General features: G+C 44.6%; 1 protein-coding gene across 1 annotated transcript; it reads left to right on the plus strand.

The window, feature by feature from the left end:
* The first annotated feature begins 12694 nt into the window (after window positions 1-12694).
* Window positions 12695-15999, plus strand: LOC141113186 (uncharacterized). Its single transcript, XM_073606124.1, has 2 exons — window positions 12695-12779; window positions 13005-15999. The coding sequence occupies exon 2, from the start codon at window positions 13241-13243 to the stop codon at window positions 15974-15976; it is 2736 nt and encodes a 911-aa protein (XP_073462225.1). The 5' UTR covers window positions 12695-12779; window positions 13005-13240; the 3' UTR covers window positions 15977-15999.
* Window positions 16000-24331: the final 8332 nt, after the last annotated feature.

Raw genomic sequence — 24331 nt, forward strand, 5'->3', positions numbered from 1 at the left:
GTTGGGCTGCCAGGAAATAGCCTCGTGGATCTGGTACCGCCAGGCCTCCTTTCTCCTCTGGTCGCCGTAGCGTCTCCAGCCCGATCCTGGCCACCCCTTCCTTCCAAATAAGCTCTCTAAATATACTGTCCAGTTTTTTGAACCAGTGCTTGGGAATCCAGACAGGAGAATTCTGCATGACATATAAAATTTGAGGTAGCCAGACCATTTTAATCAAATTACAGCGCCCGGCGACCGAGAGGGGTAATCGTCTCCATACTTGACACTTCTGTTTAAGTTTCTTCATCAGTGGGACTAGGTTTCCAGATATGTACTGGCTTGGGTCTCTGGTAATATTAATCCCCAGATATTTCATTTGCCTAACCACTTGAACCTGGGATGCCTGGTGCGGGAGAGGCTCACACAGGGTATCAATGGGCAAAATCACTGATTTCTCCCAGTTGATTAATGACCCAGAGAAATTTCCGAACTCCTTCACTATCCTCATAGCTGTTTCCAGTGACTCCTGCGTATCCGCCAAAAATAATAAAATATCATCGGCATACAAGGCCACTTTATCCACCCCTCTCCTCCTCTTAAATCCCTGTAGGCCCTGTGCCATCCTTAGAGTCACTGCCAAGGGTTCAATTGCCAGCGCAAAGAGCAGGGGGGACAAAGGGCACCCCTGTCTTGTGCCCCTGCTCAGCTGAAACCCCTCCGAACATTGCCCGTTAATTTTTACCTTGGCCCTTGGTTCGCTGTACAGTAGTCTTAGCCACCGAGCAAACCCGGGGCCAAGCTGATATTCCGCTAGTACCTTCCATAAGTAATGCCATTCCAGGGAATCGAAGGCCTTGGCCGCATCTAACGAGAGAATTGCTCTCCTACCGCTATTTTCTATGGGAATTTGCATATTGAGATATACCCGCCTTATATTGGTGCTTGTGGATCTGTTTGGGATAAACCCAGACTGATCCGGGTGTATTAGTTTAGGAATTATTTTATTAAGCCTTGCAGCCAATACTTTGGCAAGGATCTTCACATCCGAGCACAGAAGCGATATGGGCCTGTATGAGGACATATCTATTGGGTTCTTCCCTTCTTTTAGCAGAAGTATTACTATGGCTTCTGCCATAGAGGGGGGCAAAGCCCCCTCCTCCTTAGCCCCTTTAAATACTTTCAGCAATAAGGGTAACAGTACCTCCCCATATTTTTTATATAATTCTATAGGCAGGCCATCCGGGCCTGGGGATTTTTGAGCCGCCATGTCTCCAACCGCACTCTGCAGTTCCTTAAGAGTCAGTGGGGCATCCAACATTTCCCGATCTGCCTCTAATACCGGGGTTAGCTCCAGCCCCTCAAAGAAACTCTGCATTTCCCCCTCTACGTTTACCCTGGAGGAACTATATAACTTTTCAAAGTACATTTTAAATTCATTTACTATATCCGGGGTGTTTTTTCTTATCTCTCCTTCCCTCCCTATAATTGCCGGTACTGCACTCGGGGGGCCGTTTGCCTTGATTATCAGAGACAGAGCTTTCCCTATCTTCTCCCCCTCTCCAAAGAAGCTCCGTCTCTGAAAGGATCTTATCTTTTCTGCCTTCTCCCGAAGCACCCTGCTGTACTCTTCTTGCCTCCTCACCCAACACTCGTGGTTGACTTGGGATGGTGTTGCTACAAAGTGCGCCTCTGACAGTCTTGCATTCTCTTTAGCTTCCATTTCAACAGCTTGCGACTGTTTTTTGACATGCGCTATTCTCTGGATTAAGGCTCCTCGGATATGTGCCTTCAAGGAGTCCCAGACCACCCCCAGTGGAGCTGATCCTAGGTTTATACTAATATATTCTGAGAGCCCCTCCATCATTTTCTCTTCCTCTCCTATAAGTTCGAACCAAAAGGGATTAATCTTCCAGCTCCCCCTGCCATACTGTCCCCCCACTCTCACGGAGGCAATAACTGGGGTGTGGTCCGAAATGCCTCTTGGCTCATATACTATCTCTTCCACTACATTTAGTGCCTCCTCATTCCCCAGTACAAAATCGATTCTAGACAGGGTGGCATGGGTCTTGGAGTAACACGAATACTGCCTCTCTCCAGGATGCCTCCTTCTCCAAATGTCTACCAATCCTAGTTCCTCACAATACTGCAGAAGGGGACTCCTGTTGGCCTCTCCCACTCCGGGCTTTGGCGGGAATCTGTCCATGCTCCCATTCATCGTCATGTTAAAATCTCCCAATGCTATTACCGGTGTCCCAGGGAAATCTGCAACAAACCTGGCTAAGTCCTCCATTACCTCTGTGCAAAATGGGGGGGGGGATATACACATTCGCCAGTATATATCTTCTATTTTCTATTGAACAGGAGAGGAAAATATACCTTCCCTTTTCGTCTACCCTGCTCTGCCTGCAGGAGAAGGCCAGCTCCGTACTTATCAGTACACTCACCCCTCTCGAATATGATGAGTGAGTAGAGTGAAACTGCGTCCGGAACTGTTTGTTGCTCAAAGTTTCGAGTGTATCCTTCACCAGATGCGTCTCCTGCAGGCAGAGTATCTTGACGTTCCCCCTTTTGGCTATTGAAAAAATAATTTGTTTTTTAAGCTTGTCTTTTACTCCTCTTACATTCCATGAGCATATATTGATCCTTTTGCACGTATCCGGGATCTTACCCCTCCCTCCTTTAACGCTCCTGGACCCTTCTATCTGGTACCGTTATGATATTTTGATCCCCTATCAGGACTAATCTCTCATTATAAATGCGATATGGGGGCACGTAGTTTATCTCCCTATCATTTACCCACCCCATTAATCTGACCACCTGAATCCACTCATATCCACTCACACCACTCCCTAACCTCCACCTCTGGTTATGTACCTGCCTCTCCCCCCCCACCCCCCATCCCCCGTTCCCCCTCCCAACACCCCCCCTCCCCCCCCAACCCTCCCTCCCCCACTCCACCACCGCGCCCACTTTGGGGCCTAACCCTCGGGCTTCTATTGTGACCTTCGAAAAACTTTGAGGTTTAAGAACAAAAAAAAAAAAAACCATGAACCAAATCCAGTAGGGGGGGGGACTTTCCCCCTCTTGGGAAAAAACAACAAACAAACATGTATTTTGTGCTATTACCTTGTGCGTACATTGTGCATTTTTCTCTATAGGTACATTATATTACTTTTTACTTAATCCCAAAAAAGGAAAAAAAAAAAAAAAAAAAAAAAGAAAACCATGTTTTTTGTGCCATTACCTTGTGCGTAATTTGTGCATTTTTGCTCTATAAATATATACTATTTATTACTATCTCCTTAGTCCCCCTGGGAATACAAAACACACAAAACACACAAAAAAAAAAACAAAAACAAAAAAAAAACATGTATTCTGTGCCATTACCTTGTGCGTAATTTGTGCATTTTTGCCCTATAAATATATACTATTTATTACTATCTACTTAGTCCCCCTAAGAATACAAAACACACAAAAAAAAAAAAAAAAAAAGGCGGAAACATGCATTTTTGTGCTACTACCTTGTACACAGATTATGCATTTTTCTCTATAAATACATTATATTACTGTTTACTTAATACCCCCCCTCTCCCCTCCCCCACTCCGCTCCCCATTTAACACATCGATGGAAAAAAAGAAAAAAAGTCCGGTGAGAAAACAACCCAAAAATAATGCAATAAAAATTCCAGAGAGAAAAAAAAAAAGAAAAAAGGGAAAAACAAGAGACAGTTCCAAACAGCACTCAGCTTCCATCTCCTCTCTTAATTCTTTCCTCAATGTCCTCTAGCCAGGTTGACACTTCATTGGGGGTAGAAAAAAACCTAACTTCTCCCAGAGCCGAGACACGTAATCGCGCCGGGAACAACAGCGCATAATTGATTTTGTGTTGCTGAAGCTTGCGCTTACAATCTCCGAATTTGGCTCTTTGCCTCTGCAGCTCAGGGGAGAAGTCTGGATAAATTGAAATCCTGACTCCGTTGTGCTGAATATTCCTTAACTCTCTTGCCTTCTGTAAAATAGTGACTTTGTCCCGGAAACACAAAAGCTTAAAAATAAAAGGTCTAGGGTGGCCTCCTGGTGCTAGGGTCTTGGGGCCTATTCTGTGTGCCCGCTCAATAGCAAATGTAGCAGAAAATGAGTCCCTGCCGAACTTCTCCCTCAGCCAGTCCTCCATGAATTGAATGGGGTTGTTCCCCTCACAGCCTTCTGGGAGCCAAAGCACCCTCAGGTTCTCTCTGCGTAGCCTGTTCTCCATACTGTCCATTTTCTGTAAGCAATCCCTTAGTTGAATTTTCATGAGTGCCACCTCTTGCTTTAGTGGGTACACATCATCCTCCATTTGGCTACATCTCTCCTCAAGTGCTGTTGTGCGGGTACAAACCGTGCGTACTTCCCCTTTAACCATAAGCAGTTCATCTCTAATACTTTTGAATTGCTCAGACAGCTCAGTAATTGATTGCTTGCAAGTATTAACAGCTGTAAGAATATCTTGCAGGGATGGCTCTCTCTCCCCTGGACTGCCCTGGTCCCCCCCTATCGCCCCTTCTAGGCCCAGATTTTGTTGTTTATCCAGGATTCCTCTTGGGGCTGAGCCTGCAAGTGGAATAGCTGATGATGGAGCTATCAAAGTCCCATTTTCCTGAGTCTGGCTTCTCCTCCCAGGATGTCCCACCTGCTGTTGGCCCCCTCCTGGGTTGCTGGATTTGTTGGGGGTTTGGTTTGGGGTGTGCGCAAAGCGCTCTAGTTTGGTGGCTACTTGATTTCCCTTCTCCTTAGCGCTGCGGGTTCCGAGACCCCCTGTCCCTTGCTGGACTAGCCCATCCTCCATCCCCTTCTTCCTGGACATTTCTGATGGTGTCCTAATAGTTAGCTGTTTTGCCAATACACCGCGCTAGCCCCCTGCCCTGTAGCCTGGGCCTATACAGCCGCAGTCCCCTTACCGGGGTATCGATAATAGTGTCTCTCTGCCGCAGGGCTTTTGTGCTATGGGTGCACACACAACCAGTGACTCACCCCTCCAGTGCTCCGGACGAGATCCCGTGCCACTTAGTCCCTTCCAGGGTTTTCCAGCACCGCACAGCGCAGCTCAATCCCAGGTATCAGCGCCTTCCTCTCTCACAGGAACAGGCGCTGCCGGTGTATTGACTGTACAATTGGGCTCCGTGCGGCTCCGTGTAGCAGTCCCGCTACGTTCACATCCGCGGTACCTGGTTAGGTGCTCCGGGCAGTCTCCTGGGTCTCACGCTATCAGGCGCTGGGTACGGAGCGAGGGGAGAGGGCTGAACTCAGTCACGGCGTCCTCTCTCGCCTCTCACCTCAACATCCGGTCACGCCCCCGTTGGTGGTGATTTTAAATTTGATAGCGTGGTGGTCCGTCCACGGTAGTGGAGTGTTGTCAAGTATGTTGATGTCCATATTCTGTTTGAAGATGAGGTCTAGAGTGTGTCCTGAACCGTGTGTGGGAGCATTTATCAGCTGTTGAAGGCCTAGTTCTTCCATTTGGTTGACGCAGGCGGTCGCGATACAGTCTTGGGCAGAGTTTGTCCAGAGGTTAAAATCCCCAAGTACCAGCAGGTTTTTGGTTTTCAGGGTGTGTATTGAGAAGAATTCAGTGAGTGGAGTAAGGAGATTGGTCTTTGGTCCTGGTGGTCTGTAGCATAGACGTATGTGAATGGTGTCTTGAGGTGTTGTTTGAAGATGCAGTGAGAGAGTTTCCATGAAAGGCACTAAGTTCTGTAAAGTTGGTTTGGTAAACCCAAGGTGCGATTTGAAAATCACTGTTAGGCCTCCTCCTTTTTTTTTTCCTTTTCTATGCTCAGTTAGGATACTGTAGTTCTCGGGCACCATTTCAGTTAGGATGGTGTTGCAGTCAGGTGTTTGACTGCCTCTTCATTACAGAAAGCTGGCTATGTTTTTTTCAAAGATAAAGTTGTGGATTTCCAGCCTGTGCTTGACTGCAGATCAGGGCGCATGCTAGTTGTTGTGGCTGGATCGATGTCTCCCTGTATTTGATGGTTGATTGTGGGTTGGCCCTTAGTAATTGTTCTTTTTTTAGTCTTTCTTGAGTGGTGGTTGGTAAGGTTGAGGCAGTGTTTCTTAGCCTGTAAAGGGCGTCTGCTGTGTATTTGAAGTTGCACATGATGAGGAAGGCAGAGTTGCTGAAGGAAGGGTAATCTAATGATGGTACTGGTGTAGCGATAGCGAGCTTGCTGGAGGATGGAGGGATCAGATGGTTACCAATGCTTCTGGAGTAGTGTGGGTGACAGGTTAAATGTTGGTGCGGAGGTCTTGGAGGAGGTGAAGGTGCCTACCACCCTCTTGTTGATCCAGAGGAAGGCGAAAATCCTCCAGCTGCGGTGGCCAATTGCGCAGCAGAGGAAAAAATTCCTTCCTGACCCCCCGAGGGGCGATCGGACTCGGGCCCCTGGATCAACTGCTAGTGACCCTCGGTGGCTTACCTGTAGGATGGTAACACTAGTTTGGAAGGGAGCCAGTGTTAGAGCTTTCCCGGGGATCACTGCCACATGCCATATAAGGAGAGAAACCAAAAGAGAAATGTGCCCCAAAGGGGATAATATGGGCAGTGTGTCACCGGGAAATAGATGGATGGTGCAAATGTCTAATACACAAATGTTAAAAATGTATAACAAACGTTTATTGAATACAAAATATACACAAATATCTATGATATAAAATCACAAGAGTAGAAGAGACAATGAACAATTGTAGTCAAACTGCTGAAGTGCTTTGGTATTTCATCCCAGCAAATTCAAAAATAACTCGCTGGGGTGAGGATACGGCAACACATGATACTCTACATGTTTCGGAATATAGAGAGACTCTGTTCCCTCTATAATATGTATTTCCTTCTTCAGGAGTTTCAGGGGAGCAGTTTTGATATTTTTCTAGAAAAAAGAAAAGGGGATATATATATATATCTCAGTAAATGTATTTAGCACCAACATAGGGTATAAAACCATTATGTCTTAAAGTATGAGAGACTGTTGTATTACAGACAAGGCATAAAGACAGAACAAGATCTCAGACTGAGCAAGCATATGTATGTAAATGTACTCACAGAACATTCGACTCTTCAGCATATATATTGTACACAAGTATACCAAGAGAGGGACTCCCACTTCCTTAAGACCCCATTCACACAGGGGCAACACGACTTGCAGGTCGCCTCAGCGAGGCGACCTGCAAATGACTGCCCGGGCGACTTGCAAAACGACTTCTGCATAGAAGTCTATGCAAGTCGCCCCAAGTCGCCCCCGAAGTCGTACAGGAACCTTTTTCTAAGTCGGAGCGACTTGCGTCGCTCCCCTTAGAACGGCTCCATAGTACAGAACGGGAGGCGACTTGTCAGGCGACTAGGTCGCCTGACAAGTCGTCCCTGTGTGAATGGGGTCTAAGTCCAGAGGGTTACATTGGTTGATCAAGAATCCAGGTACTGGATGTAATTGGATGGGTGAAACCAGAAGGGGAAAGTTTGGGGTGCTTTTCAGATTCTGGCCCTGACACTAATCCCCACAGAGGCAGCAGGCCAGGGCTCACAAGAACCACTACTGCTGGGCGGACTGCACACACATCTACAAGGTTAAAGAAAAAAAGGGGGGTAAAAAAGTATACATCTCAAATTAGTGACATTAGACTAGTAGAATTTTGTATACAAAAGGGGTTTTGCTTTGAAGGTCTGTATCATCACACAGCAAGATGTGTGAGAGAATGAACCATGTGTATAGCAGACAAGGTTGGGATTGCATACCTGGTCTCTGTTGTTTCACAATGTGAGCATATCCTGCAGGGAAAGCACGCTCCTCTTGGCTGTGTAGCAGAGGAGAGTGTGTATCGAGTTGGTACTAAATACTCTGTATGGTGTGGAGTGTGGAGTTTACAAACCAATCACTGGTTAGAAGGGCGGGGTAAGCTCAGAGGATGGTAATGTAACTGATTGCAAAACAGACCGGAGCATGCTGACCAGGGGTGACATCAGCTGTGTGCACAAACAGTGTGACGTCCGCCCAATGTGGTTCCTCGGCCTGAGCGGCAGCCGACGCCGGCGCGTCAGTAGGCGCGGTGACGTCATTCGTCGACGGAGGCCGCCGACACGGAGAGAGAGCAGCCTGATGGGGTAAGAATGGAAGGTCCCTGGTGCGCAGGCGCGGGACGGAATGTCAGCGCTGCTGAGGAAATGCCTCTGTCCCCAGGGACAGGATACAGAGGCCTTTCCGTGTCGGGGAGCACCGACGAGCCATCCCAGCGGGGACAGTGATCAAAGCCACATCTGCAGATCCAATAATTTCATTAGTATAATTGCTTTTAGGAGGATTGAATTAACCTATTCCGGACTATTCAGAAGTGGGAGTTCCATCTTTACAATGCAGAAAATAGTCATCCCTGGAAAGACACAAACATATGTAAATGTTCTGGATATTGCAGTGCAGATATGCATTGAAGATAGGCAAATAAGTTTGAGTAAAGATTATTATAGTGAGCACATTCTATTTTTGACCATAAGGGCAATTAATTATATTTGGAAGACATCAACATGGACCCAACATTCAGACTAATGAGGAACATAGTGAGAATAGAAGAAAGTTGGAATAATGAAACAGGGAATTAGTGCATCAACCCGGCACATGTAACCTGCGTCAGGCATAAAAAATATTAAAACAGAAGAAAAAAAAAAAAAATGTAATAAGCACAGAAAATGCACGATATTGGATAACCAAGTGAAAAGACGAGATGAGACAGGATAGCTTAATGTGACAAGCCATTATCCTATAATTCCTTGTCATAGCCACCTGTAGAGAAGCCAGGAAGAAAGGGTTTTAAATTAAAGGCCTCATTCAGGCCCGGTGGCATTGTCGCATCAAGATTGGATATCCAGAGGAGTTCCCGTTGTAGGAGAATCTTGTTAAGATCCCCTCCACGGGAACTCGGATGCAAGCGATCCAGGATCAGTACCGACATTTTGGGACATGTGCCGCCATGTACCTGGGCTACATGTCTGCCTAGGGGGAGATCTGGATCGGCAGATTGCATTGCCCTGAGGTGACGATAAATGCGTTGCCACAATTTTTGTAAGGTTTTCCCCACATAGAAGCAATTGCAATGGCATGTTAGTAGATACACCACTCCTGTTGTTTGACAATTTGCAAAGTGTTTCGGCACGAAACGCTTGCCGTTTGGTAGACATATATTTTTACGTGTGTCCATGTACCTACAGTAGGCACATGATCCACACTGGAATGTGCCCACCGCAGTACAGGGATCACCTCTGTCTTGTCCTTTGTACTCACTTTTGACTAATAAGTCACCTACAGAAGTAGCGCGTCTATATGTGATTGGAGGTCTGGGGGGTACCAGGGGGCCTATATTCGAATCTGAAGTCAATAGATGCCAGTATTTTTGGCAAATCTGCCTGATTTTATTATGATCGTTTGTATAGGTTGTAATTATTCTAGCAGGGACATCAGTAGTGGGTTTTGGTTTGGGAGTTAGTAATTGAGGTCTATCTTTTTGATTAGCACGTTTAAAAGCTCTTTTCAGGCATTTGTGGCTATATCCACGTTGTAGTAGTCGGCGCTTTAGTTTATTGGCCTCCTGTTTGAAATCTGACTGGTTTGAACAGTTCCGTTTTATGCTCAGGTATTCCCCATACGGGATTGAATTAATTAGGGGTTTGGGGTGAAAGCTGGAAGAGTGGAGTACTGTATTACCAGCGGTAGGTTTCCTAAATAGTTTGGAAGATAGTACATTGGATTCGTCGATTGAGATTTCGATATCCAAGAACGTAATGGTATTCTTATCAGAGGTCATGGTGAATTTGAGATCAAACAGATTTTTGTTTAATGCTCGCAGGCACTCGTTCAGGAGAGATTGGGTGTCATCCCATACGATGAAGATGTCATCTATGTACCTGTGCCACGAGGACATGGCACAGGTACATAGAGAGATCCTCATCATTAAATATGTTTTTTCCCATTCCCCCAGGTATAGGTTGGCGTAGCCGGGGGCACAACAGGTGCCCATGGCTACGCCCTGCACCTGGAGGAAGAGTCCACCGTCAAAAGAGAAAATGTTGTGATTGAGTATGAAATCCAAGGAATCGAGTATAAATTCGTTAAATGAAGTCTCATGGTGACTGGTTTGTGAAAAAACCCTCCGGATGCAGGCCAGCCCTTTACAGTGAGGGATAGAGCTGTAAAGGGCCTCTACATCGATGGTTACAAGAGTGCATTGACTTGGGATTTGAACATCCTGCAGGATCTGGAGAAGATGGATCGTATCTCTAATGTAGGAGGGAATGGTCAAAACAAATGGTCTGATGTGTTCGTCTATGAGTCTGGATAAGTTTTCCGTGATTGAACCATTCCCAGAGAGAATTGGTCTCCCTGGGGGGTCATTCAGGTTTTTATGTAATTTGGGGAGTGCGTAAAATGTTGGTACGCGGGGGTAAGGGGTTCGAATGAACTCCCAAGTTTGTTTGGAAATAATATTATTCTGGAAGGCCTCATCTACAAATGTATAGAATTTCTTATTGAAGGCTTCGAGAATATCGGTGCCTACTGGGCGGTACCAGTCCCGGTTTCTGAGAATTTTGAGACACATTTTTTTGTAGAAATCGTTGTCCATCAGGACAATATTTCCCCCTTTATCACTTGGTTTGATAGTGATATTGTGGTTCATGGAGAGACTGTGTAAGGCTGTTCTTTCATTTTTAGTCAAGTTGGGGGTATGGAAGGATGTGGATTTAAGCAATTTTATCTCCTGAGATATCATTTTCAAAAAGGTTGCTACTCCATGATTTGAGCTGGGAGCTGGGTATATAGAGGAAGATTTCTTCAAAGACGATTTTTTGGTTGTAATGGGTGTGTCCCCATTTTCTTCCAAGAGAGCTTCCAAGTCTAAGGTGTCTATTAGATCTGGGGTCTCACTTTCTTGTAATAAAGATTTGAGATTGTCGAGGGCTTGTCGCTCACTAAAGGTGCGGCAGCCTTCATAGTAAATGTTTATGCTTGTCGAACATGCTTTTTAGTAGTAGTTTGCGCGTATATAAATGTAAATCTTTAATGACTGTGAATTTACCTAATTTATTGTTGGGGCAGAAAGTGAGACATTTTGAAAGTATTAGAATTTCTTCCAGAGTAGGAATGTGTGAAGATAAGTCCACCATATCCAGAGCCAGTGGTGCAGCTACAGTGGTCATGGGTTCAGAGGTATTTGGGGGTTGCCCTGGTTTTTTGGGAAAAATATTGATGGGATCCTACCCGAGGATGTTAGGGCGGGAGTTTCCACTGGAGGAGGTATATTAGAATCATTAGCAGATAGTGGCAGATTTGTCATGGGATTTTGGTCACCTCCTCGGAGGGTCCGAGGTTGTGATTTGGGAAATGGTTTTTTCATGTCATTGCCTATGGGGTGGTCACCTTCCTGGCGTCTTTTGGGTTTCCTGTTACGTCCGGGCTGTCTGTATGCGGACTGGGAATTAGATGATGTGGAGGAGGAATCAGATGTGTCTATGTTTTTAGAATAGGATCTTGAGTTCCGTTTGGTACTTCTATTCCCTGATATTTGGACCCATCTATAGGCCCTTCCCTCCTCAAACGCTTGTTTATCTCTAAGGAGTTTGCTCTCTTTCTTCAAAAGAATGTTTTTGTTAAAGAGTTCGATGTGGGTTTTTAATTTTTCATTTAGTTTTGAGAAGGAGGGGTGGGACTCTAGGGGTTTGATTTTAGAGTATATTTGATCTATAGTTACATCTATTTCCGTCATATGTCTTTGGTATTCCTCCATTAATAGTTTCATCATTCCCACAGAGCATGCTTTAAGGTTTTGTTCCCAAGCAGTTTTAAACGTAGCACTTATATTGTCGAATGATGGAAAAATTTGGACTCGTAGTCCTAGAGGATTTAAGTCATCTTTGATGTAATCTTTGAAGCTTTGGATGCGCCAGTAGGTCAGCGATTTTTTTCTCCAGCCATTTAGTTAGGCTGGAGAACAAAAAGCTTAGCTCTGATTCACGAGACTCATTCTGGCCATAGTCTTGCTGAAGTTTAGTTACAAAATTGTCCCATGATTGACTATATAGTTCTGCCATTTTCCTCAAAAGAGCGAAAAAGAATGGCAGGAAAGAGAAAAAGGGTAAAAGGGAAAGGTGAAAAGAGAAAACAGTCTCAAATTGCCCACTAAATACAGTAAATAATATTTAGGGAAAAAAAATAGTAGGGCTCAAAAACGTTTGTTCCCAACACAATGGGGGGGCCACGTGGGTATTTGCTACCCGAATGTATATGAAAACAGTTTGGAAGGGAGCCAGTATTAGAGCTTTCCCGGGGATCACTGCCACATCCCATATAAGGAAAGAAACCAAAAGAGAAATGTGCCCCAAAGGGGATAATATGGGCAGTGTGTCACCGGGAAATAGATGGATGGTGCAAATGTCTAATACACAAATGTTGTTAAAAATTTATAACAAAAGTTTATTGAATACAAAATATACACAAATATCTATGATATAAAATCACAAGAGTAGAAGAGACGATGAACAATTGTAGTCAAACTGCTGAAGTGCTTTGGTACGTCATCCCAGCAAATTCACAAATAGCTCTGTTCTGATCATTATATGGTATATATTTACTGATCGTACTGTTGCTTTAATTTGGCATCCATTATTAACAGGAAGTGTAGTATATTACTCCCACTTCCTGTCCAGCAGATAATCTTTCTACAGTGAAGGAAGCATGATAAAGACCTCCACTATTTCTTAATACTGGCCTTGGAAGCATAAGTCTGTAAGTAGGCTGTCATTAGTTTTCAATATAATTAGTATATGTTCTACTAATTCAACTACATTTCATCTGTTTGTTTGGTAGGATGTTTCTGTCAGGGAGTTCATTCAGCTAGGCCTCATTTGTGCTAGCTAGTGCCTTAACAGTATTGTAGCATGCCTGTTACTATTTGCATTTGTGATGTAATGTTAAATGCTAATGCATATTATTATAATTTGTGTTTTGCAGTTTTACAAAAAACTTATTCTCAGTAAAGATTACAACTATTAGCCCTTCCTCCTGAGTCTTTATTGGGAAGCTGTTAGCTGTCTGCCAAGCCTTGTACTTTGAACACATTGTGAGGGCAGAACAGTAAAAAGACTTTTAACACAGCGGGCCTAGTCTAAAGAAGAGTGGATGCATTCTGCTCATCATCAGCTAACCTCTACAGCCACAGACATTACAAAGAAGTAATCTGTTTCATCATGCAGCACACAGACAAGGATACTACACCAGTCATCCCTCAGCATACACAAGCAGAGGAAAGCATACACAATATGCCAACCAACAGGTCACGCTGCACAAGCTCCAGAGTCTCTAGTCAGTCGGATCAGACATCAGCTAGTGCTGAATCTGCCAGGTCCAAGCGCACTAGCTCTAGACATTCAAGCTGCTCTAACCTGTCATCCACCAGTGCTGCAGCTTCCAGGGCCCATGCAAAAGCAGAAGCCGCACGTGCACTAGCTTCCTATGCAATACGTGCAGCTGAAATGATAAGAGAACAGGGCTGCATAGATGAAGAACATCATATGATTAAAGCTAAAAGTAAAGCTGAAGCACTTAGAAGAAAAGCAGAGGTGAAAGCATCTTTACATATTATCAAGCAAGAAAAAATAGCTTCAGCAGCCTTAGCTGAAGCCGAGGTGCTCATGAGAGCTGCCGAAGAACAGTACAGAGAGCCCTCTGTGATAGATACCCAGATGACACCACTCAGTGCAATCCAACGCACTTGTGAGTATGTACAATTGCACGCGAACATGGACACTGATCAACAGTCTAATGATGCATTAGAATCATCCAGGGTCCCGCTAGCAGCAGGCAACTTTGATTTTGCTCGATGCTACAAGACTGAACCAGAACTTTACTATAACAAGCCAAGTAGTTACATACTCAGAGATCAATCTGTTGGTCCTTCAGGAAATCAAACGAATGGTGACATAATCCCTCCACGGGAAAATAAAAATCTGGCCTATAGCAGAAAGACTTGCAGTAAACGAGAACAACCACACGACTATAGTGGGTTTAACCAAACATCCCAACCGTCTTACCAGCCACAGACATGCCCTGTGTTTGTTCCCAGAAAATGCCCACCTGAGGCAGCAGGAGTCACAGATGTGACAAAATACTTGATACGCCGTGAAATGGTGAGCTCTGGTCTCCTGAAGTTTGATGATCGTCCAGAAAACTATTGGGCCTGGAAGTCATCTTTTCTAAGCAGCACCCAAGAATTAAATATGAAAGACAGGGAAAAGCTTGATCTACTCTCCAAATGGCTCGGACCAGAGTCCACTGAGCAAGCCAAAAGAATCAGGTCAGTACATGTTCATGATGCAACAGCAGGGCTTACAATGTTATGGCAGAGATTGGAAGACTGCTATGGGTCACCTGAAGTAATTGAAGATGCACTTCTGAAGAAAATTGAAAATTATCCAAAAATAACAAACAAAGACAATCAGAAGCTGAGAGAACTTGGTGACATACTTTTAGAGCTGGAGGCGGCAAAGGCTGGTGGATACCTGCCAGGCCTCTCATATTTGGATACAGCACGTGGAGTGAAACCGGTAATCGAGAAGCTTCCTTACAGCTTACAAGAAAGATGGATCATGCAAGCATCAAAATACAAGGAAGATCATCAGGTAGCATTTCCACCTTTCTCCTTCTTCGCCAAATTCATTGTGAATCAAGCTAAAATACGCAATGACCCAAGCTTCGCCTTTTTGAACATGGGAGGCTCCAGTTCTGTAAAGACAGAGAAACAACCTTCAGTGCACAATAAAGAACGCAGAGCAACAGTGTCTGTACGGAAGACAGAAGTACCGACTGAGTTTGAGGCCAACCAGGATAAAAGCTCAGGAATGCAAATTGAGGACCCAGATAAGCAGTGTCCACTACATAACAAGCCTCATCCACTGAGAAAATGTCGCAGTTTCAGATGCAAGACAATAGAGGAGCGCAAATCTTATCTTAAGGACAAGCGCATTTGTTTCAGATGCTGTGGTTCAACTCAACATGTTGCTAAAGACTGTGTGAAGACAATTCGATGCAAACAATGCAATAATGACAACCATCTGTCTGCTTTACACCCAGGACCAGCACTATGGAAAACAGAGAATCCGGTAACCCAAGAAGATCATGGTGGGGAGCAAAATGAGAGTGCATTACCAGCAATAACCTCAAAGTGCACTGAGATCTGCACAAACACATTTAGCTCTAGATCATGCTCCAAGATATGTTTAGTCAAGGTGTATCCTGCAGGCCTCAGAGAGAAGGCAATCAGAATGTATGCAGTCTTGGATGAACAAAGTAACAGATCTTTGGCAAGAACAGAGTTCTTTGACCTCTTCGGGGACAGAGGAAGTCCAACTCCGTATACTTTGAAGACATGTTCAGGAGTTGTGGAGACATCAGGGAGAAGAGCAAACAACTACATCATCGAGTCATTAGATGGGAAAACGCAGCTGACTCTGCCCACTCTCATAGAATGTGATATGATACCAGATGATAGATCAGAGATACCCACACCTGAAATTGCATGTTACTACCCTCATCTGATGCAAATATCAGACAAGATTCCAGTACTGGACCCAGGTGCTGCAATTATCCTTCTACTTGGAAGAGACATGCTGAGAGTGCACAAGGTCAGAGAGCAATACAATGGGCCACACAATGCACCATTTGCACAGCGTCTTGACCTTGGATGGGTCATCATTGGTGATGTATGTCTGGATGGAGCTCACAAGCCGGCAAAAGTGAATGTCTACAAAACAAACATGTTGCAAAATGGCCGCACATCATGTCTTAGCCCCTGTACCAACAGGATACAGATTAAAGAGAGACTAGTCAACCCAATACAACAGCAGAAAGTTCAGAGTTACATGGAGGCCATAACCTCATCTAAAGATACAGATGAGCTAGGATGCAAGGTGTTTGAAAGAACGTGAGATGATGACAAACCAGCACCATCTGTTGAAGATAGCCTCTTCCTTGAGATCATGGACAGAGAAGTCTTTATAGATGAGTCAAACAGCTGGGTAGCTCCACTACCTTTCCGTTCACCACGACGTCACCTTCCTAACAACAAAGGACAAGCAGTAAAGCGTCTCACCTCATTGCGATGCACTCTAGACAGAAAGACAGATATGAAGGAACACTTCCATGATTTCATGCAAAAGATCTTCGACAGTGGTCAAGCTGAAATAGCAACACCATTGGAAGAAAAACAAGAATGTTGGTACTTACCAATATTTGGAGTGTATCATCCTCAGAAACCAGGACAGATACGAGTAGTATTTGACTCCAGTGCAAAGTATGAAGGCCTTTCCCTAAACGATGTCCTCCTCAGTGGACCTGACCTGAATAATACACTCCTTGGAGTCCTCATCAGGTTCCAAAAAGAACGCGTTGCAGTAACAGCAGATGTACAACAAATGTTCTACTGTTTCCTTGTCCGCAAAGATCACAGAGACTACCTGAGGTTCCTGTGGTATGAAAACAATGACTTTAACAAAGATGTTACAGAATATAGGATGAAAGCACATGTGTTCGGGAACAGCCCCTCCCCAGCTGTAGCTATCTACAACCTGAGAAGAGCAGCACAGGAAGGTGAAGAAGAGCATGGAACAGATGCTAAACAGTTTGTCATGAGAAATTTTTATGTAGACGATGGACTCGCTTCTTTCTCCAGCAACGAAGAGGCTATCGACATCCTGAAAAGAACAAGAGAGATGTTAGCAGAATCTAACGTAAGGTTACACAAAATAGCGTCCAATAGCAGCAAAGTCATGGAAGCGTTTCCCTCAGAGGACCGTGCAAAAGACCTCAAGGACCTGATTCTAGGAACAGATTCACTGCCCCTTCAAAGAAGTTTAGGGCTCAGTTGGGATCTCAAAACCGACAGCTTTACATTTAGAGTATCCAGAGAAGAGAAGCCATTCACGAGAAGAGGTGTCTTGTCCACGGTCAACAGCCTTTACGACCCCCTAGGATTTGTAGCCCCCATAACCATGCAAGGCAAGGCTCTTATGAGAGAAATTACTACTGAACATGAACAAAGTGAATGGGATACGCCTCTACCTAAGGAGAAAGAAATGCAGTGGAAGTTGTGGAAGGACTCATTAATAGAGCTTGAACAACTTATCATCCAAAGGTCATATGTCCCTGTTTCTTTGTCTGCCACGAAGCAAAGAGAATTGTGTGTATTCTCAGACGCATCCACTATGGCTATAGCAGCTGTAGCCTACCTTTAGAGTAATGGACTTTGAAGGACAAAGTTATGCTGGGTTTATCATGGCAAAGTCCAAACTAGCTCCACGTCCTGCTCACACTGTTCCACGTTTGGAGCTTTGTGCTGCTGTCTTAGCAGTGGAGATGGCAGACTTGATCGTTGCAGAACTTGACATTGAAATTCATGCAGTGAAGTTTTACACAGACAGCAAGATTGTGTTAGGATATATTCACAATGCTTCAAGAAGATTCTACATGTACGTGTCAAACAGAGTGATACGCATCAGAAAGTCCACACGGCCAGAACAGTGGCACTACATCAGTACGGATAAAAATCCAGCCGATCATGGGACTAGACTGGTTCTAGTGGCTGCCCTTAAGCACACTAACTGGTTTTCAGGACCATCTTTTTTGACTAGATCAGAAATCGAAGAGACCACTCAGTTTGAGACATTTGAACTTGTAGAACCAGATAACGACAAAGAAGTACGTGCACAAGTAACAGCGTTTAGTACCATAACTACTAGAGGTAACCTTGGCACACACAGGTTTGAAAGATTCTCCAGCTGGAAGTCACTCATTCGAGCTATAAGAAAGCTTATTCACCTAGCCAAATCCTTCTGTAGAGCTACAAACATTGACAAGTGTAATCATCTTATGCAAGCAAAAATCATCATCATTAGATGTGTTCAGCAAGAAGTTTTCAAAGAAGACATCAAGTGCCTTCTTAAAGGAGAAGAGATCTCCAAACACAGTCCGCTCAAAAAACTGAACCCGATATTTGATGAAGATGGAGTGATGAGAGTTGGAGGTTGCTCGTCAGCAGTTGATATGACAGTCGAAGAGAAACATCCTTTCATAATGCAGAAGAATCATCACATTTCATTTCTGTTAGTAAGACACTATCATGAACAAGTTGCACATCAGGGTCGCCACTTCACTGAGGGAGCAGTCCGGTCAGCTGGATTATGGATCATAGGGAGTAAACGACTAGTCTCCAGTGTCATCCACAAATGTGTAATTTGCAGAAAAATCAGAGGGAAATTTGAAGAGCAAAAGATGTCAGACTTACCTGCTGATAGACTTGCTTCAAACCCACCCTTTACTCATGTTGGCCTAGATGTCTTTGGTCCTTGGAATATCTCCTCACGTCAGACCAGAGGAGGCAGTGCAGAAAGTAAATGTTGGGCTGTTCTGTTCTCTTGCATGAGTACAAGAGCAGTACACATTGAAGTGATTGAGTCTCTGTCTACCTCTAGCTTTATCAATGCTTTGAGGAGATTTTTCTCTATCCGAGGACCTGTGAAGCAACTCCGCTCAGATCGGGGCACAAATTTTACTGGGGCCTGTAAGGAGTTAAGGATCCTTACAGAAGACTCTGAGACGAGTGCTTATCTTCAAGATCAAAGATGCACTTGGACCTTCAATCCTCCTCATGCATCACACATGGGAGGAGCTTGGGAGAGGATGATTGGAGTGGCTCGTCGCATTCTGGATGCCATGTTTCTGAAGGTTGGCTCTACTCGCCTTACACATGAAGTTCTCATCACACTTATGGCTGAAGTCATGGCTATCATGAACGCTCGACCCTTAGTTCCAGTGTCTACTGATCCAGAAATGCCGGTAGTCTTGACACCTGCAATGCTGTTGACCCAGAAGATGGAAACAGTGACAGCCCCCACAGGAGACTTTGGTCTCAAAGGCCTTTACACCAAGCAATGGAAGCAAGTTCAGAGTCTTGCAGACATCTTCTGGAATAGATGGAAACAAGAGTACCTGGTGACGCTCCAGTCACGCAGAAAATGGCAAGTTGACAAGCCTAACCTGCAAGTCGGAGATGTTGTCCTACTAAAAGACTCTCGGGTCCACCGAAACGAATGGCCAGTTGGACTCATTGTCGAGACTGTACCTAGTAATGATAGTAAGGTTAGAAAGGTCAAAGTTAAAGTCATGAGACAGGGCACCCCTAAGGTGTACTTTAGACCTATCTCTGAAGTTGTTTTACTTCTTAAAAATGAAACATAGTGGTATAATGTTCATTATGCCAGGTGGGGAGTGTTCTGATCATTATAAGGTATATATTTACTGATCGTACTGTTGCTTTAATTTGGCATCCATTATTAACAGGAAGTGTAGTATATTACTCCCACTTCCTGTCCAGCAGATAATCTTTCTACAGTGAAGGAAGCATGATAAAGACCTCCACTATTTCTTAATACTGGCCTTGGAAGCATAAGTCTGTAAGTAGGCTGTCATTAGTTTTCAATTAATTAGTATATGTTCTACTAATTCAACTACATTTCATCTGTTTGGTAGGATGTTTCTGTCAGGGAGTTCATTCAGCTAGGCCTCATTTGTGCTAGCTAGTGCCTTAACAGTATTGTAGCATGCCTGTTACTATTTGCATTTGTGATGTAATGTTAAATGCTAATGCATATTATTATAATTTGTGTTTTGCAGTTTTACAAAAAACTTATTCTCAGTAAAGATTACAACTATTAGCCCTTCCTCCTGAGTCTTTATTGGGAAGCTGTTAGCTGTCTGCCAAGCCTTGTACTTTGAACACATTGTGAGGACAGAACAAGCTCGCTGTCAGGGTTCTCCCAGCACCAGACCTGGGCGCTTGCGTGCGCCTATGCGCCGGCGCGCCCCTGTTCAGACACAGCGGTAAGCTGCTGCTGTTGTTGGGCATCGGCGCGGCGTTCGGGCGCGCGCGGGTGCGTACGCGCCGGTTTGGCACCATTTAGCATATAAAAGTCCCCCTGTTCCAGGGAACATTGCTGCTTCGTCTCAGCTTTGTGATTGAACCTGAACTTGTATCTGATTGCCTGCTATCTGATTTGACCCGGCTTGTTGACCATCCGACCTGCTCCAATCCCGACCTGGCCTGCCTGACCACTCTGCTGTCTGTATCTGCCACCGTTGCCGACCCTGCCTGCTCACCGACTCTGCCTTGCCTGCTGTGATCCCCTTGCCAGTTACCTGCCAACCCGGACCGTCTGACTCTGCTTGTGCCTGCCACTTTAATTGCTGTTGCACCTCCAGCTTCAGCTCCTTTGATCCTTCACCTCCAGAGTGTCAAGTCTGCTGCTGTTCCAGTCTCCACTTACCTACAGTCCTGCCATCCCCGGAGGGATCTCTGCCGCTACACCAGAGCCAACTCCAACAGGCACTCCTACTCCACTGCGCTCAGGAGACCACTGTCCCCAACTCCAGTGACTCCTGAACCAGCGTTGTATGAGAAGTCTCCTCCTACAGTCAGGCTCTCCTACCAGGTACCTAACACTCGCTGGGGTGAGGATACGGCAACACATGATACTCTACATGTTTCGGAATATAGAGAGACTCTGTTCCCTCTATAATATGTATTTCCTTCTTCAGGAGTTTCAGGGGAGCAGTTTTGATATTTTTCTAGAAAAAAGAAAAGGGGATATATATATATATCTCAGTAAATGTATTTAGCACCAACATAGGGTATAAAACCATTATGTCTTAAAGTAAGTGACTGTTTCTCTTTTGACGGTGGACTCTTCCTCCAGGTGCAGGGCGTAGCCAGGGGCACCTGTTGTGCCCCTGGCTACGCCAACCTATACCTGGGGGAATGGGAAAAAACATATTTAACGATGAGAATCTCTATGTACCTGTGCCACGTCCTCATGTGGCACAGGTACATAGATGACATCTTCATCATATGGGATGGCACCCAATCTCTCCTGAACGAGTGCCTGCGAGCATTAAACAAAAATCTGTTTGATCTCAAATTCACCATGACCTCTGATAAGAATACCATTACGTTCTTGGATATCGAAATCTCAATCGACGAATCCAATGTACTATCTTCCAAACTATTTAGGAAACCTACCGCTGGTAATACAGTACTCCACTCTTCCAGCTTTCACCCCAAACCCCTAATTAATTCAATCCCGTATGAGGAATACCTGAGAATAAAACGGAACTGTTCAAACCAGTCAGATTTCAAACAGGAGGCCAATAAACTAAAGCGCCGACTACTACAACGTGGATATAGCCACAAATGCCTGAAAAGAGCTTTTAAACATGCTAATCAAAAAGATAGACCTTAATTACTAACTCCCAAACCAAAACCCACTACTGATGTCCCTGCTAGAATAATTACAACCTATACAAACGATCATAATAATATCAGGCAGATTTGCAAAAAATACTGGCATCTATTGACTTCGGATCCGACTATAGGCCCCCTGGTACCCCCAGACCTCCAATCACATATAGACGCGCTACTTCTGTAGGTGACTTATTAGTCAAAAGTGAGTACAAAGGACAAGACAGAGGTGATCCCTGTACTGCGGTGGGCACATTCCAGTGTGGATCATGTGCCTACTGTTGGTACATGGACACACGTAAAAATATATGTCTACCAAACGGCAAGCGTTTCGTGCCGAAACACTTTGCAAATTGTCAAACAACAGGAGTGGTGTATCTACTAACATGCCATTGCAATTGCTTCTATGTGGGGAAAACCTTACAAAAATTGTGGCAACGCATTTATCGTCACCTCAGGGCAATGCAATCTGCCGATCCAGATCTCCCCCTAGGCAGACATGTAGCCCAGGTACATGGCGGCACATGTCCCAAAATGTCGGTACTGATCCTGGATCGCTTGCATCCGAGTTCCCGTGGAGGGGATCTTAACAAGATTCTCCTACAACGGGAACTCCTCTGGATATCCAATCTTGATGCGACAATGCCACCGGGCCTGAATGAGGCCTTTAATTTAAAACCCTTTCTTCCTGGCTTCTCTACAGGTGGCTATGACAAGGAATTATAGGATAATGGCTTGTCACATTAAGCTATCCTGTCTCATCTCGTCTTTTCACTTGGTTATCCAATATCGTGCATTTTCTGCTTATTTATTAAATTTTTTTTTTCTTCTGTTTTAACATTTTTTATGCCTGACGCAGGGTTACATGTGCCGGGTTGATGCACTAATTCCCTGTTTCATTATTCCAACTTTCTTCTATTCTTACTATGTTCCTCATTAGTCTGAATGTTGGGTCCATATTGATGTCTTCCAAATATAATTAATTGCCCTTATGGTCAAAAATAGAATGTGCTCACTATAATAATCTTTACTCAAACTTATTTGCCTATCTTCAATGCATATCTGCACTGTAATATCCAGAACATTTACATGTGTTTGTGTCTTTCCAGGGATGACTATTTTCTGCATTGTAAAGATGGAACTCCCACTTCTGAATAGTCCGGAATAGGTTAATTCAATCCTCCTAAAAGCAATTATACTAACGAAATTATTGGATCTGCAGATGTGGCTTTGATCACTGTCCCCGCTGGGATGGCTCGTCAGTGCTCCCCGACACGGAAAGGCCTCTGTATCCCATCCCTGGGGACAGAGGCATTTCCTCAGCAGCGCTGACGTGCACGCGCCTGACGTTCCGTCCCGTGCCTGCGCACCAGGGACCTTCCATTCTTACCCCATCAGGCTGCTCTCTCTCCGTGTCGGCGGCCTCTGTCGACGAATGATGTCACCGTGCCTACTGACGCGCCGGCCGCCACTCAGGCCGAGGAACCACAATGGGCGGACGTCACACTGTTTGTGCACACAGCTGATGTCCCCCCTGGTCAGCACGCTCCGGTCTGTTTTGCAATCAGTTACATTACCATCCTCTGAGCTTACCCCGCCCTTCTAACCAGTGATTGGTTTGTAAACTCCACACTCCACACCATACAGAGTATTTAGTACCAACTCGATACACACTCTCCTCTGCTACACAGCCAAGAGGAGCGTGCTTTCCCTGCAGGATATGCTCACATTGTGAAACATCAGAGACCAGGTATGCAATCCCAACCTTGTCTGCTATACACATGGTTCATTCTCTCACACATCTTGCTGTGTGATGATACAGACCTTCAAAGCAAAACCCCTTTTGTATACAAAATTCTACTAGTTTGATGTCTCTAATTTGAGATGTATACTTTTTTACCCCCCTTTTTTTCTTTAACCTTGTAGATGTGTGTGCAGTCCGCCCAGCAGTAGTGGTTCTTGTGAGCCCTGGCCTGCTGCCTCTGTGGGGATTAGTGTCAGGGCCAGAATCTGCAAAGCACCCCAAACTTTCCCCTTCTGGTTTCACCCATCCAATTACATCCAGTACCTGGATTCTTGATCAACCAATGTAACCCTCTGGACTTAAGGAAGTGGGAGTCCCTCTCTTGGTATACTTGTGTACAATATATATGCTGAAGAGTCGAATGTTCTGTGAGTACATTTACATACATATGCTTGCTCAGTCTGAGATCTTGTTCTGTCTTTATGCCTTGTCTGTAATACAACAGTCTCTCATACTTTAAGACATAATGGTTTTATACCCTATGTTGGTGCTAAATACAGTTATTTATATATATATATATATATATATATATATATATATATATATATATATATATATATATATATATATATATATATATATATATCCCCTTTTCTTTTTTCTAGAAAAATATCAAAACTGCTCCCCTGAAACTCCTGAAGAAGGAAATACATATTATAGAGGGAACAGAGTCTCTCTATATTCCGAAACATGTAGAGTATCATGTGTTGCCGTATCCTCACCCCAGAGAGTTACTTTTGAATTTGCTGGGATGACATACCAAAGCACTTCAGCAGTTTGACTACAATTGTTCATTGTCTCTTCTACTCTTGTGATTTTATATCATAGATATTTGTGTATATTTTGTATTCAATAAACTTTTGTTATAAATTTTTAACAACATTTGTGTATTTGACATTTGCACCATCCATCTATTTCCCGGTGACACACTGCCCATATTATTACCTGTAGGATGGTGGGTGGTGCGGCGGCTGCATCTAGGGCAATCTGCGTTGGACTGGCCTCTGGTGAATGACCAGTGCCCCCTACCGTCGAGGTCCCGTAGCAGGGGGGTGTTCCCGGTGTTGGAGGGGCACGGGCTCTGTTAGACGAGAGTGGGAGGGGGAAGGTGGGTGGCTGCCGGAGCTAGGCCGCAGCCATGGTCTGTCCCACCAATTTAGCGGCTAGAACGGGGTGATTAGACCGCGG

The sequence above is a fragment of the Aquarana catesbeiana genome, linkage group LG12 (assembly GCF_042186555.1).
Source record: "Aquarana catesbeiana isolate 2022-GZ linkage group LG12, ASM4218655v1, whole genome shotgun sequence".
Classification (NCBI taxonomy): Eukaryota; Metazoa; Chordata; class Amphibia; order Anura; family Ranidae; genus Aquarana; species Aquarana catesbeiana.

What these genes read in the sequence shown, in the direction of transcription:
- LOC141113186 (XM_073606124.1), top strand. Translation starts at nt 13,241, where the DNA reads ATGCAGCACACAGACAAGGATACTACACCAGTCATCCCTCAGCATACA.